Source organism: Somniosus microcephalus, chromosome 15 (genome assembly GCF_052327205.1).
Source record: "Somniosus microcephalus isolate GS21.2 chromosome 15, FLI_Smic_1.0, whole genome shotgun sequence".
NCBI lineage: Eukaryota > Metazoa > Chordata > Chondrichthyes > Squaliformes > Somniosidae > Somniosus > Somniosus microcephalus.
The window spans coordinates 44,827,129-44,840,400 of record NC_141001.1 but is presented as its reverse complement, the minus strand read 5'-3'; the positions used below and the strand labels follow the sequence as shown (position 1 = coordinate 44,840,400).

Genomic DNA, 13,272 nt, shown 5'->3' with positions numbered 1-13,272 from the left:
AATGACAAAAGGGATGATCGTGCAAGGCAAAAGGGAATGGTAATGGGACAAATAAAGAAACAAAACAAGATGTAAATGGCCATAGCAGAATCATTACCAATAGCTGCTGGGTGGGGGGGGGGGGGGAAATGGGAGCGTTGGTTATGATCTGAAATTATTGAACTCCATGTCGAGTCCGGAAGGCTGTAAAGTGCCTAATCGGAAGTATCAGGCTCTGTTGTTTCATGATTGTGAAGTGTGAGCAGCTGCCATTGGACCCACCACGAGGTAATGGATTTGCCTGAGCAAATGCACTTCTTCACTAGTGCCACACATCTAATTACTTGAAGTACAGAAGTTTAACTGAGTTTACAGCACAAAAAGACACAACGAACCGTAATGTGCGGGGCCCATTATTGTTAACATAGTTTCTTGTGTTTGAGCATGGAGTTTTGCCCCATGATGTTGCTCGTTCACTCACTGACCACTCGCGTGGCAAACTCCTAATAACCAAGATAGCAGTATTACACCCACAGGTAAGAGGGAAGAAAGGAGGAAAAGTTCATAGTTTCTGACTTAATCGCATCACCTATTTGCATTGACTCATTTTAATTTTAGTTGTGGGTGTGTTGATGCTACTTGCAGCTCAAGGGCTGTAGCTGATCCAGCATCTGCCTGGAGTGATACTGCAGGCTATAATTAGACTTAACATTTGGAGAGGCAGACGTTGCCTGTGATGATGGCCAGTTATCAAATATGTTCCTTTTTAAAAGTGAAATCTGTGCTGACGTTTCCTGTTATTTTCCTGATTATACAGTTAGGAACTGCAATAAAAACAATCCATTTTGATCATGCAGCCAAATATTGTACAGCTGTTGGGTCCTTGTATCAAACAGAATCTTGTATAATGTTTCTCTGACAGCCAGTGCCAGTGTCAGCCTGCTGCTCATGTGTTGTACTTCTTGGACGCAGTTGTACTTCGCTGTATTTTTTTCTTTTGTCATGTTTTAAGGTGCAACAATACTTTCATTCTTTCCATTTTTCCTTCCTGTTTCCAGTGGGTTTGCTGGATATCCATATCCCCCTTCAGGCTCGTATCCTCCAACCACAGGCACTGCACAGCATCCTCCATATCCCAGCCAGTCTCCTGCCGCAGGCGTTGGTAAGAGAAAAGGAACCCTTAATTTTATGGGCTAAATACCTGGAAATAATTGTGTGTTGTAATAACAAAGCAGAAATGTGATGTCGTCCTATCAGGTTTTTGGTTTGTAGTTTGATCCTTGTAGAACAGTACACATGCTCGGGTTGCTTATTTCTTGTCCTTTGGCCATGGCGGAGGGGAAGAGGTTTGCAGCTGCATTCAGTCTTGGCAAGTGTTCGAACCGTCTCAGCCAGAGACAGGATGGCCCAAGTGCTGCTGGCGGTCAAACTTTTTCCATCAATTTTCTCACCTGAAAGCACTTGTTGGGGTCCCAGTGATGCAGTATCTCTCCAGTATCTTGGCAACTGGACATTATTCATACGTGAGCCCAGACAGAGTGTGTTGGTCGACTATTTTATCATGTAGGGCATCACAGCAAAGCATGTTCCTGTCCAACACCCAATGTCCACATGCATTTTCCAGCAGGAATCATTACAGTAATCAGGAGCAAGAACATAAGAACTCTGGCTGATTTTTCTTTTTCTCCCCCTCCTTAGCCCAGGAGTCCCGAGTCCTTTTGTAATACTCCAATTAGTACCCTGACTGAAAGCAGCTAACTCAGCACAGACTAGGGAGCAAATCTGCGACCTTCTGGTTTACAGGCACAGCCTTTAACCATGAGGCCATTGAGATAGCTTCTTAATGTCACTGTGCTATATCAAGAACAGGAACTTTAGCTGACCTCTGGCTTCTGACAGATCATGTATCAGAAGCCTATTAAGTTTAACAGAAAGGAATCTTCTACATCTTGCTGACTCTTGTAGACTTGCAAGACTCTTCTGTACAGCCAACCACCAGCAACTGGTCTGCACTGGAAAACTTGTGTCTCGTTCTTATACCAAGTACAATACAATGTACAGAAATCCTGATAGAGATTGCCCTGAGTGTAAAACCAGCTATTCTAAACCACTTTATTTTGCATGTTTCTTAGAATGAGCTATTTGTTTTAATGGAAAACCATAGAGGTAGGGTCATTCCAGGAGTTTTGTATACTCTAAACTCATTTAAGGATTATGCTATTATTCACCCCCCTCATCCCCACCTACCACTGTATAGGAGTCCACACAAGTGTTTATTTCTAGTCAGAAGTGGAGTTTCACTGACACCAGCAGGAATAAATTCTTCAAATGCCTTGAATTTTCAACATTGTTTGATTTAATTCTACCTTGTACCTTTTGACCTGGTCAACAGTTATTTTTAACCACTTTTTTTCATTTATTGTCGCTGGGTCAAAGTCCTGGAAAACTCTACCTAACAGCACAGTGGAAGTACTTTCACCACACGGACTGCTGCAGTTCAAAAAGGCGGCTCACCACCACCTTCTCTAGGGCAATTAGAGATGGGCAATAAATGCTGGCCTTGCCAGTGACGCCCACATCCCATAAACAAATAAAAATCCCACAGCTGAGAAGCTAAAAGGGCTCTTGTTCATGCCCATCCCACGGTTTTCATTTCCTGCCACGTGCCCCTTTCAGCAACAGGTGGTCATTCAAAGTGACTTCATTGCCTTTCCTAGATAATGGCCCGTATTTTACGGGGCCGATGATGGCGTACACACAGCGTATGCCGCCGTAAGTGCCCCGCAAGTTCCAGGGATGCGCATGCGCGAAAATCCAGAGCTTGCGATCTGTCAGATTTCTGCTTGACAGATCATACCCATCTGCTGGAAATTGACATTCGCTGGCACAGAGTTGGGCTATTTTCCCAACTGCTGTCCAGCAAATACCCACCAAACCCTTACGCGTAAGGCCTTCTTTTACCAGCACAAGTGTTTAAATAAATGTTAAAATAAAAATTTTAAACTCTTATTTAAACATTCCCTTGCATTTAAAATTAGTTTAGGTTATTTTGGTCCCATTTAAAAATGTTTAAATTTATTTTCAAAGAATTACATTTTTATTTTAAATGTTTAATTAAATGGTGTTTTAATTAATTTTGAAGCGGTGATGATTTATTTTTATTTGTGTTGTGAAAATGTATTTTTTAGGGGATTCCTATTATGCTTATGTTGATTCCGTACGTAAATGGAATCCCCATAAGCATAATGGGAATCCCCCTTTGTCATTGGCTGGGCCGGCCCAGGTGAGCTTGGCTTGCGCCCCTGGGATACGTGGGCCTTTACACAGGTGTACGCCTGCAGGCCCCGGACCGTAAATGTTCAAAGGTCCGGAGCAATCGGGTAGGTGCGGAGTTTTCTTGCGGTTCGGAGGGGTTCGCCCGCAGCAAGCCTCCGACCGCAATTTCCACTCCTATGAATCTTTACTCAGTTCTCTGAAGAGTTTATTGAGGATAACCACAACATTGAACAATAATGGGCATCATCTGCATCTCTCCTGAATCTTGAAATGACCAGGAAAGAGGGGTCAAAATGATCATTTTTGAAATCTGCTGTAAATCTCAAGGACAGTAGGTTGAGGTTTCCAACAATGTCTCTTTTTTATAGACAGTTCCTTGAGCAATCCATCAGATCCCGTGGTATTTGGCGGCAGTGATGGGACAATATGCTGTTTGTGTTACAGGTCCTGCCAGAGATGCCACCATCAGTGAGGATACGATCCGTGCTTCTTTGATCTCTGCAGTTAGTGATAAGCTGCGCTGGCGGATGAAAGAAGAAATGGATCGTGCTCAGGCTGAACTTGATGCCCTCAAACGAACAGAAGAGGACTTGAAGAAAGGCCACAAGAAGCTGGAGATGATGGTCAGTCATTTGGACCGAGAAATGGTAAGACTGAGCCACGGAACAGGATTGCTAAGCCTTTGAAAACTGGTAATCTAGCATAATGGTGGCAGGTTTCATCACCTACACCACTACAGAGACCAGAAAGACTTCCTCAATCATTGAACTTATTTCTCATCAGATTTTACCATGGCAGATTCTAAAGATCATAGTTATACTCTACAATCCCTTGCCCTTACTAAAGATGCATCCCATCAATGTTGGGATAGTCTTGCTAGCAGGTTGTTTGGTTAAACAAGTGTGTATTTGATCAGAGAACGTGAGAGAAGAGCCTGCTCCTTGTACAGAGATGCCACACAAATCTAGGATTTGGTATGTATAATAATTAATGTCTGGAGAATGACCGCATTACTCAACTCTCAGCCGATTTATGTACATGTCTGTTGATGGTGGCACCAGCAAAATACCCTAGTTGTAGACTTGAGCAAATTTCATTAGCTTTTCCTCTTCCTTTCCCAGCTTGAGATCCAGTCTCAAGACTGCTTGTGGTAAACCACGTTCACTATCGTATCACTGTTAGTAGTTAGCACTGTTCACCACTGTTCGTTATAACTGTATCACTGACCACTATTGTATCACGGTACGAGGTCGCCTCTTGCCACACTGCTATACCTGGGATGACCACTGCCGACTCCGCCTTGGCTCCACCCACCAGGCCAGGTATAAAGGTGAGCGACTGGCTGGTATTCCTCCTGCTTGGATCGGATCACCCACGAGAGTGGGCTCTGTTATTTAGTCAATAAAAACCTTTAGTCACCTTCGTAACTCTTCGCCTTTTATTGGAGGAATTGATAGGTATATCACTGCTCTGTTAGATTACTAACCTCTTCTTCATTGTATGTACCATGGATCTAAAGGTTTCCTCAGAGGAAAGAGGATAGGGAGGAGTTATTGGACTGATGTGGGCATTACTTGGGGTAGCACCGTCAATAGACTGTTTTGAACTGATGCTCAGATGTTTTTGAAATTTGTCCCATGAACGTCCATCTGTGTGGTTTGTAAATTCTATAATACTGTATGTCACATCTGCTCCACAACATTTTATCAAAATCTGATTACTCCAGCTGTTGTATTGTTTGAGATTTCATTGACTCAAAGCCTGTCATTTTCCCAGTCCGACGTAGACAAGAATATTGAAGTACTGAGGAAGAAGGATGAAGAGCTGAGCGTTGCGGTGGAGAAAATGGAGAGCCAGTCTGAAAATAACGACATTGATGAGGTTGTTGTGCCAACAGCGCCCCTGTACAAACAGATCCTTAATCTTTATGCAGAGGAGAATGCCATTGAGGACACCATTTTCTACCTGGGTGAAGCACTGAGACGTGATGTCATTGATCTCGAAGTCTTCTTGAAGGTAATTAAAGTCTGAACTGATGTGGTATCTCTTTCTCACCCTGCCCCCACCATTCTTGGGTGGGGGGGGGGGGTTCTCAGTATATCTCACATTATTAATGTCAAAAGTGGTTGTGTTACAAGAAGGAAGGGCAGGGGAGTCCAGGCCATGATTTACTGAAACCAAGTTGCTTGTTTGTCCCTGAACCTGAAATTTGACTTGAGTCTGAAATTATAAACCAGGTTGAAACAGTCATATTGATGCACTGTTGTCCTACTGGACTGTAAATGCCAACTCTGAATAAAGCTGGTGCCCGAGTCCTACCACTGACTCCAGTAACTCCAGGATTTACTATTGAGTTGCAAAACTTGTCGGCACCTTGTGTGGGTGAAAGGACTGTGCCTGTGGTTATGAGGTTCTGTATTGTCCACTTCCACCTCCCTAGTCCAATAGTGTGAGCAGCCCCATGGTCTGTACATTAGCTCCCCTGAACAGTACCATGTGAGCAACCCCCAGTGTTTGTCTACTCCCTTCTCTGATGAATACTGTGTGAGCAAATGTTTGCCTGGAGGGTGGGTGGGGTGTTTCTTAAGTTGGTTGTTTGAGAAATATACATCCATTATCTGCAGTGATATCCTATTGTGTGAAGTTCTCCCTAACCCTGTCATTTTCAGGGAGAGATGAGAGACCACGTTTTCCACGGTAATATGTTGAGTGCCTGCCAAGCGTTCTGAGGACTGAGATTTCCTGACCAAGTTTGAGCACAGTAGCTACTGGCAGGCTTTGTAAACGGATGTAAAATTTATTTTACATCTTGAAATGTTGGTTTGTTAGAAACCCATGTGCCAAAAAATAACAGTTGATGTTTTGAGATTTTTTAAAATTAATTCACTGGATGCGGGCGTCACTGGCAAGGCCGGCATTTACTGCCCATCCCTAATACCCCTTGAGAAGGTGGTGGTGAGCAGCCACCTTGAACCGTTGCAGTCTGTGTGGTGAAGGTACTCCCAAACTGAGCATCGGTGAAACATGGAAACATAGAAGATAGGAGCAGGAGTAGGCCATTCGGCCCTTCGAGCCTGCTCCGCCATTCAACGAGATCATGGCTGATCATCCAAACCCTAGCACCCGGTCCCTACACCGACAGCCATCCCACCCAAACCCTATCCCCGTAACCCCACGTATTTAATCCCCCCTAACACTTAAGGGTCAATTTTTTATCATGGCCAATCAACCTAACCCGCACATCTTTGGACTGTGGGAGGAAACCAGAACACCTGGAGGAAACCCACGCAAACACGGGGAGAATGTGCAAACTCCACACACAGTCACCCGAGGCCGGATTTGAACCCGGGTCCCTGGCGCTGTGAGGCAACAGTGCTAACCACTATGCCACCGTGGTGAGCAGGTTATTGGTGAGTGCCGCTTGATAGCACTGTCGACAACCCCTTCCATCACTCTGCTGACGATTGAGAGTAATTTGATGGGGCAGTAATTGGCTGGATTGGATTTGTCCTGCTTTGTGTGGACAGAGCATACCTGGGCAATTTTCCACATTGTCGGATAGATGCCAGTGTTGTAGCTGTACTGGAGCAGCTTGGCTAGAGGCACGGCTAGTTCTGGAGCACAAGTCTTCAGCATGACAGCCAGGATGTTGTCGGGGCCCATAGCCTTTGCTGTATCCAGTGCGCTCAGCCGATCCTTGATATCATTATGATATCATTACTTTTTCTTGGGGTATTTTTCCTTTCATCTTTATTGATGTGTTGTCACATCTACTTTAGCATTTATTGTCTTAATGTCTCGATTGTTGCTGTACTCTGTATGTGGCCGACCACCTACTCGGTACAACCTGTATGCTATTAAAATACTAAATATAAAATTATTTGGGGAGAGATGTTTGCACACGATGCACTCCAGATGAGGACTGTGTATTGTCAAGTTCCCTTGGTTATGTTGGTTCAAGAGCAAATGGAAATGACTGCGATATTGGCTGAGGCTCTACAGCACAGAAGGAGGCACTTTGGCCCACCGTGTCTGTGCTGATTCTTTGGTCCTGCTCCTTCTCCATAGCCCTGCAATTTTCTCCATTTCAAGTATTTATCCAATTCCCTTTTGAAAGTTACTATTAAATCTGCTTCCACCACTCTTTCAGGCATTGCATTCCAGATCATAATAAATCACAGCAAAAAATGTTTATCCTCATCTCTCCTCCGGTTTATTTGCAAATTACGTTAAATGTGTTCTCTGGTTCCCGACCCTTCTGCTACTGGAAAAAGGTTTCTCCTTATTTACTCTATCAAAGCACTTCATGATTTTGAACGCCTCTATTAAATCTCCCTTAACCTTCTCTGCTCTAAGGAGAACAATCCCAGCTTTTCCAGTCGCTCCATGTGTAGAAACTTTTGTAACAATCTACAATTGATGCCCTCAATTTAGGGGAGATTTTGTATCTCAGAAATTCAGCTCCACAAACACCTACGCTAAAAATTTCAGATTTTCAAGTAGACCCGGATGTGAAATGGTTAGAGATTCCTATTCAGGAAAATATGGCTTCAGGAACCACCAGGGGAGGAAGTTTGTACGCAGTCAAGCTGCTCATACAATAGTGATTAGGGAGGGAGTGTGTACACAGTGGGGTTGGTCACAATACTGATTAGGGAGGGAGTGTGCAAACAGTGGGGTTGGTCACAATACTGAGAGGGTGCAGAGGAGATTCACCAGGATGTTACCTGGGCTTCAGCTATGAAGAGAGACTGGGCAGGCTGGGGTTGTTTTCCTTAAGAGTAGAGAAGGCTGAGGGGTTCAGTGGGGTTTGTCACAATACTGATTGGGGAGGGAGTGGGGCTGCTCACTGCACTGATTGGGGAGGGAGTGGGGCTGCTCACTGCACTGATTGGGGAGGGAGTGGGGCTGCTCACACTATTGATTGGGGAGTGGGGCTGCTCACTACTGATTGGGGAGGGAGTGGGGCTGCTCACTATTGATTGGGGAGGGAGTGGGGCTGCTCACTGTATTGATTGGGGAGGGAGTGGGGCTGCTCACTGTATTGATTGGGGAGTGGGGCTGCTCACTGTACTGATTGGGGAGGGAGTGGGGCTGCTCACTGTATTGATTGGGGAGGGAGTGGGGCTGCTCACTGTATTGATTGGGGAGGGAGTGGGGCTGCTCACTACTGATTGGGGAGGGAGTGGGGCTGCTCACTGTATTGATTGGGGAGGGAGTGGGGCTGCTCACTGTACTGATTGGGGAGGGAGTGGGGCTGCTCACTGTACTGATTGGGGAGGGAGTGTGGGGAGGGAGTGGGGCTGCTCACTGTATTGATTGGGGAGGGAGTGGGGCTGCTCACTACTGATTGGGGAGGGAGTGGGGCTGCTCACTACTGATTGGGGGGGGAGTGGGGCTGCTCACACTATTGATTGGGGAGGGAGTGGGGCTGTTCACACTACTGATTGGGGAGGGAGTGGGGCTGCTCACTACTGATTGGGGAGGGAGTGGGGCTGTTCACACTACTGATTGGGGAGGGAGTGGGGCTGCTCACTACTGATTGGGGAGGGAGTGGGGCTGCTCACTGTACTGATTGGGGAGGGAGTGGGGCTGCTCACTGTACTGATTGGGGAGGGAGTGGGGCTGCTCACTACTGATTGGGGAGGGAGTGGGGCTGCTCACTACTGATTGGGGAGGGAGTGGGGCTGCTCACGATTGGGGAGGGAGTGGGGCTGCTCACTGTACTGATTGGGGAGGGAGTGGGGCTGCTCACACTACTGATTGGGGAGGGAGTGGGGCTGCTCACTACTGATTGGGGAGGGAGTGGGGCTGCTCACTACTGATTGGGGAGGGAGTGGGGCTGCTCACACTACTGATTGGGGAGGGAGTGGGGCTGCTCACTACTGATTGGGGAGGGCGTGGGGCTGCTCACTACTGATTGGGGAGGGAGTGGGGCTGCTCACACTACTGATTGGGGAGGGAGTGGGGCTGCTCACTACTGATTGGGGAGGGAGTGGGGCTGCTCACACTATTGATTGGGGAGGGAGTGGGGCTGTTCACACTATTGATTGGGGAGGGAGTGGGGCTGCTCACTGTATTGATTGGGGAGGGAGTGGGGCTGCTCACTACTGATTGGGGAGGGAGTGGGGCTGCTCACACTACTGATTGGGGAGGGAGTGGGGCTGCTCACACTACTGATTGGGGAGGGAGTGGGGCTGTTCACACTATTGATTGGGGAGGGAGTGGGGCTGCTCACACTATTGATTGGGGAGTGGGGCTGTTCACACTACTGATTGGGGAGGGAGTGGGGCTGCTCACACTATTGATTGGGGAGGGAGTGGGGCTGCTCACTACTGATTGGGGAGGGAGTGGGGCTGCTCACTACTGATTGGGGAGGGAGTGGGGCTGCTCACTACTGATTGGGGAGGGAGTGGGGCTGCTCACTACTGATTGGGGAGGGAGTGGGGCTGCTCACTACTGATTGGGGAGGGAGTGGGGCTGCTCACTGTACTGATTGGGGAGGGAGTGGGGCTGCTCACTGCTGAGGTGGAGGTGATGCATGTGAATTTCAAGAAGTAGTCGCAGAAATTGAAAACTGTCCCTTGCCTGATCATTACCTGCCCTGCTGCCACCTGAGTTGCTCGTTGGGAGACTGTCCACGCCAAAAGAAATCGCTGAAGTTTATGCTAAATTGAGTTTTATTTAGCTGAAAATGACAGTGCGGAAGTTTTATATGTTGCCATGTGTTTTGTTGGGAAGTATCATTTTGTTATGTTTGCCATGCTTTCCATTCCGGTTTTTTTTTGCTCTGCAACAAAACTTTAGATAAGCCTCAGTTAAGTAAACGAATCCACTGAGCAAAGCAAACAGTCCATTTTACTTGTGCCACAGACACTTCATTGCTCAATATGCAGGGGTTTTAGAGTCATAGTCATAGAGTTATACAGCACAAGAAAGAGGCCCTTCGGCCCATCGTGTCCATGCCGGCCATCAAGCCCTGTCTATTCTAATCCCATTTTCCAGCACTTGGTCCGTAGCCTTGTATGCTATGGCATTTCAAGTGCTCATCCAAATGCTTTTTGAATGTTATGAGGGTTCCTGCCTCTACCACCCTTTCAGGCAGTGAGTTCCAGATTCCAACCACCCTCTGGGTGAAAAAGTTTTTCCTCAAATCCCCTCTAAACCTCCTGCCCCTTACCTTGAAACTATGCCCCCTGGTTATTGACCCCTCTACTAAGGGGAAAAGTTCCTTTCTATCTACGCCCCTCATAATTTTGTACACCTCAATCAGGTCCCCCCTCAGCCTTCTCTACTCTAAGGAAAACAACCCCAGCCTGCCCAGTCTCTCTTCATAGCTGAAGCGCTGCAGCCCAGGTAACATCCTGGTGAATCTCCTCTGCACCCTCTCCAATGCAATTACATCCTTCCTATAGTGTGGCGACCAGAACTGCACACAGTACAGGTAGACTATCCTTTATCCGAAAACCTCGGGACCAGCCGTGTTTCGGATTTCGGAAGGTGGGTCGGCGGGGGGGTCGGCGCGGCGGGGGTCGGGGTCCGCGGGGGGGTCCGCAGTCGTGGCTTGTCCGTCGCTGCTAGCCTGGAATGCAATGAAGTTCCGCATTTCCACCAACAGGTCGTCGTGCTCGGTCGGAACAGGGGCCGGCACCGCCGCGGGCTCAGAGCTCTCGTTGCTTTCGAGCCTTTGGAAGAGAGTCAGGTGGTGTCGGCGGGGGGTCGTGCGCACGACTTACGCTGACCCTCTGCTCAGCGTAAGTCGGTGGGGGTCGCGGTCGGCGGGTGTCCGCGGGGGGTCGTGCGCCACTCTGGTCATGTCGTGCGCACGACTTACGCTGAACGAAAAAACCTTCGGTTTTTAGAGGGTTTCGGTTTTCGGAAGTTCGGATAAAGGGTAGTCTACCTGTATTCCAGCTGTGGCCTAACTAGCGTTTTGTACAGCTCCATCATAGCCTCCCTGCTCTTGCCTTCATTAGCCGAGGCATAGAATATAAGTATCCCATGTGCCTTTTTAACCACCTTATCTACCTGTCCTGCTGCCTTCAGGGATCTATGTACGCCAAGGTCCCTCTGATCCTCTGTCCTTCCTAGGGTCCTACCATTCATTGTGTATTCCCTTGCCTTGTTAGTCCTCCCAAAATGCATCACCTCACACTTTTCAGGGTTAAATTCCATTTGCCACTGTTCTGCCCATCTAACCAACCCGTCTATATCGTCCTGTAGCCTGAGGCTTCCCTCCTTACTATTTACCACTCCACCAATTTTCGTGTCATCTGCAAACTTACTGATCATACCTCCTACATTCATATCTAAATCATTAATGTACACTACAAACGGCAAAGGACCCAGCACCGATCCCTGCAGTACACCACTGGACACAGGCTTTCAGTCACAAAAACTGACGCGATCCATAAGGCAATAATTTACAGAATCTACAGAATAATTACCTGCTTTAATTATGTTACCCTGACTAGACAGCACTGTGGTACTCCAGGTAAGGCTGAAGCTGAAGTCCGAGCTTCCCACTTGCTCTCTCCACTTGTATGCGACTGGAATATTTCAATTCTTTGAATAAAGACGGATTGCCTATCATGGGCATGGTCTGCCTCGTTCTTTCAAAATTAGTTCAGCCTCCACATACAAAGTTCCCTCCCTACTTGCTGCCCAGTTCTCTGTCTAACCAGGTGTGACCTGCAGCTTATGAATTTTCTGTTTTACTTGGTAGTTGAATTGACTCGGTCTCTCTGCTGCCCACTTTTTTTTAAAAGGAAAATGGAGGTACACTTCCAGAAATGAGATGCAGATGGTGAAGGTCATGTGAACCAATGTAGCTTTTATAAGGAGCCGAACTCTTAAAGGGACAGTAGGGATAAAAAAAAATTCTGGTAAATACCAGAGTTCACAGAATCACACAGAAACCCCACAGTGCAGATAGAGGCCATTTCGGCCCATCGAGCCTGCACCGACACATATCCCACCCGATCCCCGTAACCCCTACACCAACACATATCCCACCCTATCCCCGTAACCCCACGTATTTAATCCCCCTAACACTAAGGGTCAATTTATCATAGCCAATCAACCTAACCCGCACATCTTTGGACTGTGGGAGGAAACCGGAGCACCCGGAGGAAACCCACGCAAACACGGGGAGAATGTGCAAACTCCACACAGACAGTCACCCGAGGCCGGATTCGAACCCGGGTCCCTGGCGCTGTGAGGCAACAGTGCTAACCACTATGCCACCGTGCTGCCCTCTGAAACAATAGTAAATGCTCGAATTACACAGCAGGTTCATCAGCATCTGTAAAGACATTCTGTTATTTAACATTCTGGGTGTAGACCCTGTAACAAAAATTAAGCATTTTTGTTCATTACTCATCACGGTACTGACTCCTTTCTGTCTGTGTCAAGCTACACGTGAGGTTCACTCACAGAAAACAGCCCAGCTTGTTTTGATACTGTAGCCCCAGAATATATACATTGGCTGGGGTTTCTGCTTCTGTGCTCATCAGCCCACAGATTTTCCATACGTTAAGGTGCTCATCAGCCCACAGATTCTCCATACGTTAAGGTGCTCATCAGCCCACAGATTCTCCATACGTTAAGGTGAATGGATGGAAACCCCGCCTGGTGAGCAGAAAAGTGAGGAAAACCCCAGTCAGTGTGTCTGGGCAGTGCCCAAGGGAGGGAGCAAGCTAATCGATTCAAATAGAAGCATCTTGTGGGTTTTACTTGTTTACATGTTTGATCGGCAGATCTTTGAACTTAAAAGACACATTAAATTGAGTAGTTCATCTGAAGCGATCAGGACGATAAGCCTGAGAGACTCTGTGAATGGTCAGCATCAAACTGCCACATAGCCTTGTGTCCAGTCAGTTCACACGAACGCAACAGATGCAACTCTTTTTTTATTTTTCTAACTTCTGAGGGGGTGACAAGCAGTTAAGTACATATTTACTGTGAATCAACAATGTGTTTTTACTATTTTACTGTTTGATACCTGGCAGTTTATAG

General features: G+C 47.1%; 1 protein-coding gene across 2 annotated transcripts in view; it reads left to right on the top strand.

The window, feature by feature from the left end:
* Positions 1-13,272, top strand: part of tsg101a (tumor susceptibility 101a) — a 56,588-nt gene that overhangs the window by 42,568 nt on the left and 748 nt on the right. For both annotated transcript variants that reach the window (XM_086007723.1, XM_086007722.1), the window contains 3 exons: positions 1,038-1,141; positions 3,700-3,902; positions 5,032-5,271. In XM_086007723.1, coding sequence (XP_085863849.1) covers positions 1,038-1,141; positions 3,700-3,902; positions 5,032-5,271 — 547 coding nt within the window. The remainder of the gene's footprint in view (positions 1-1,037; positions 1,142-3,699; positions 3,903-5,031; positions 5,272-13,272) is intronic.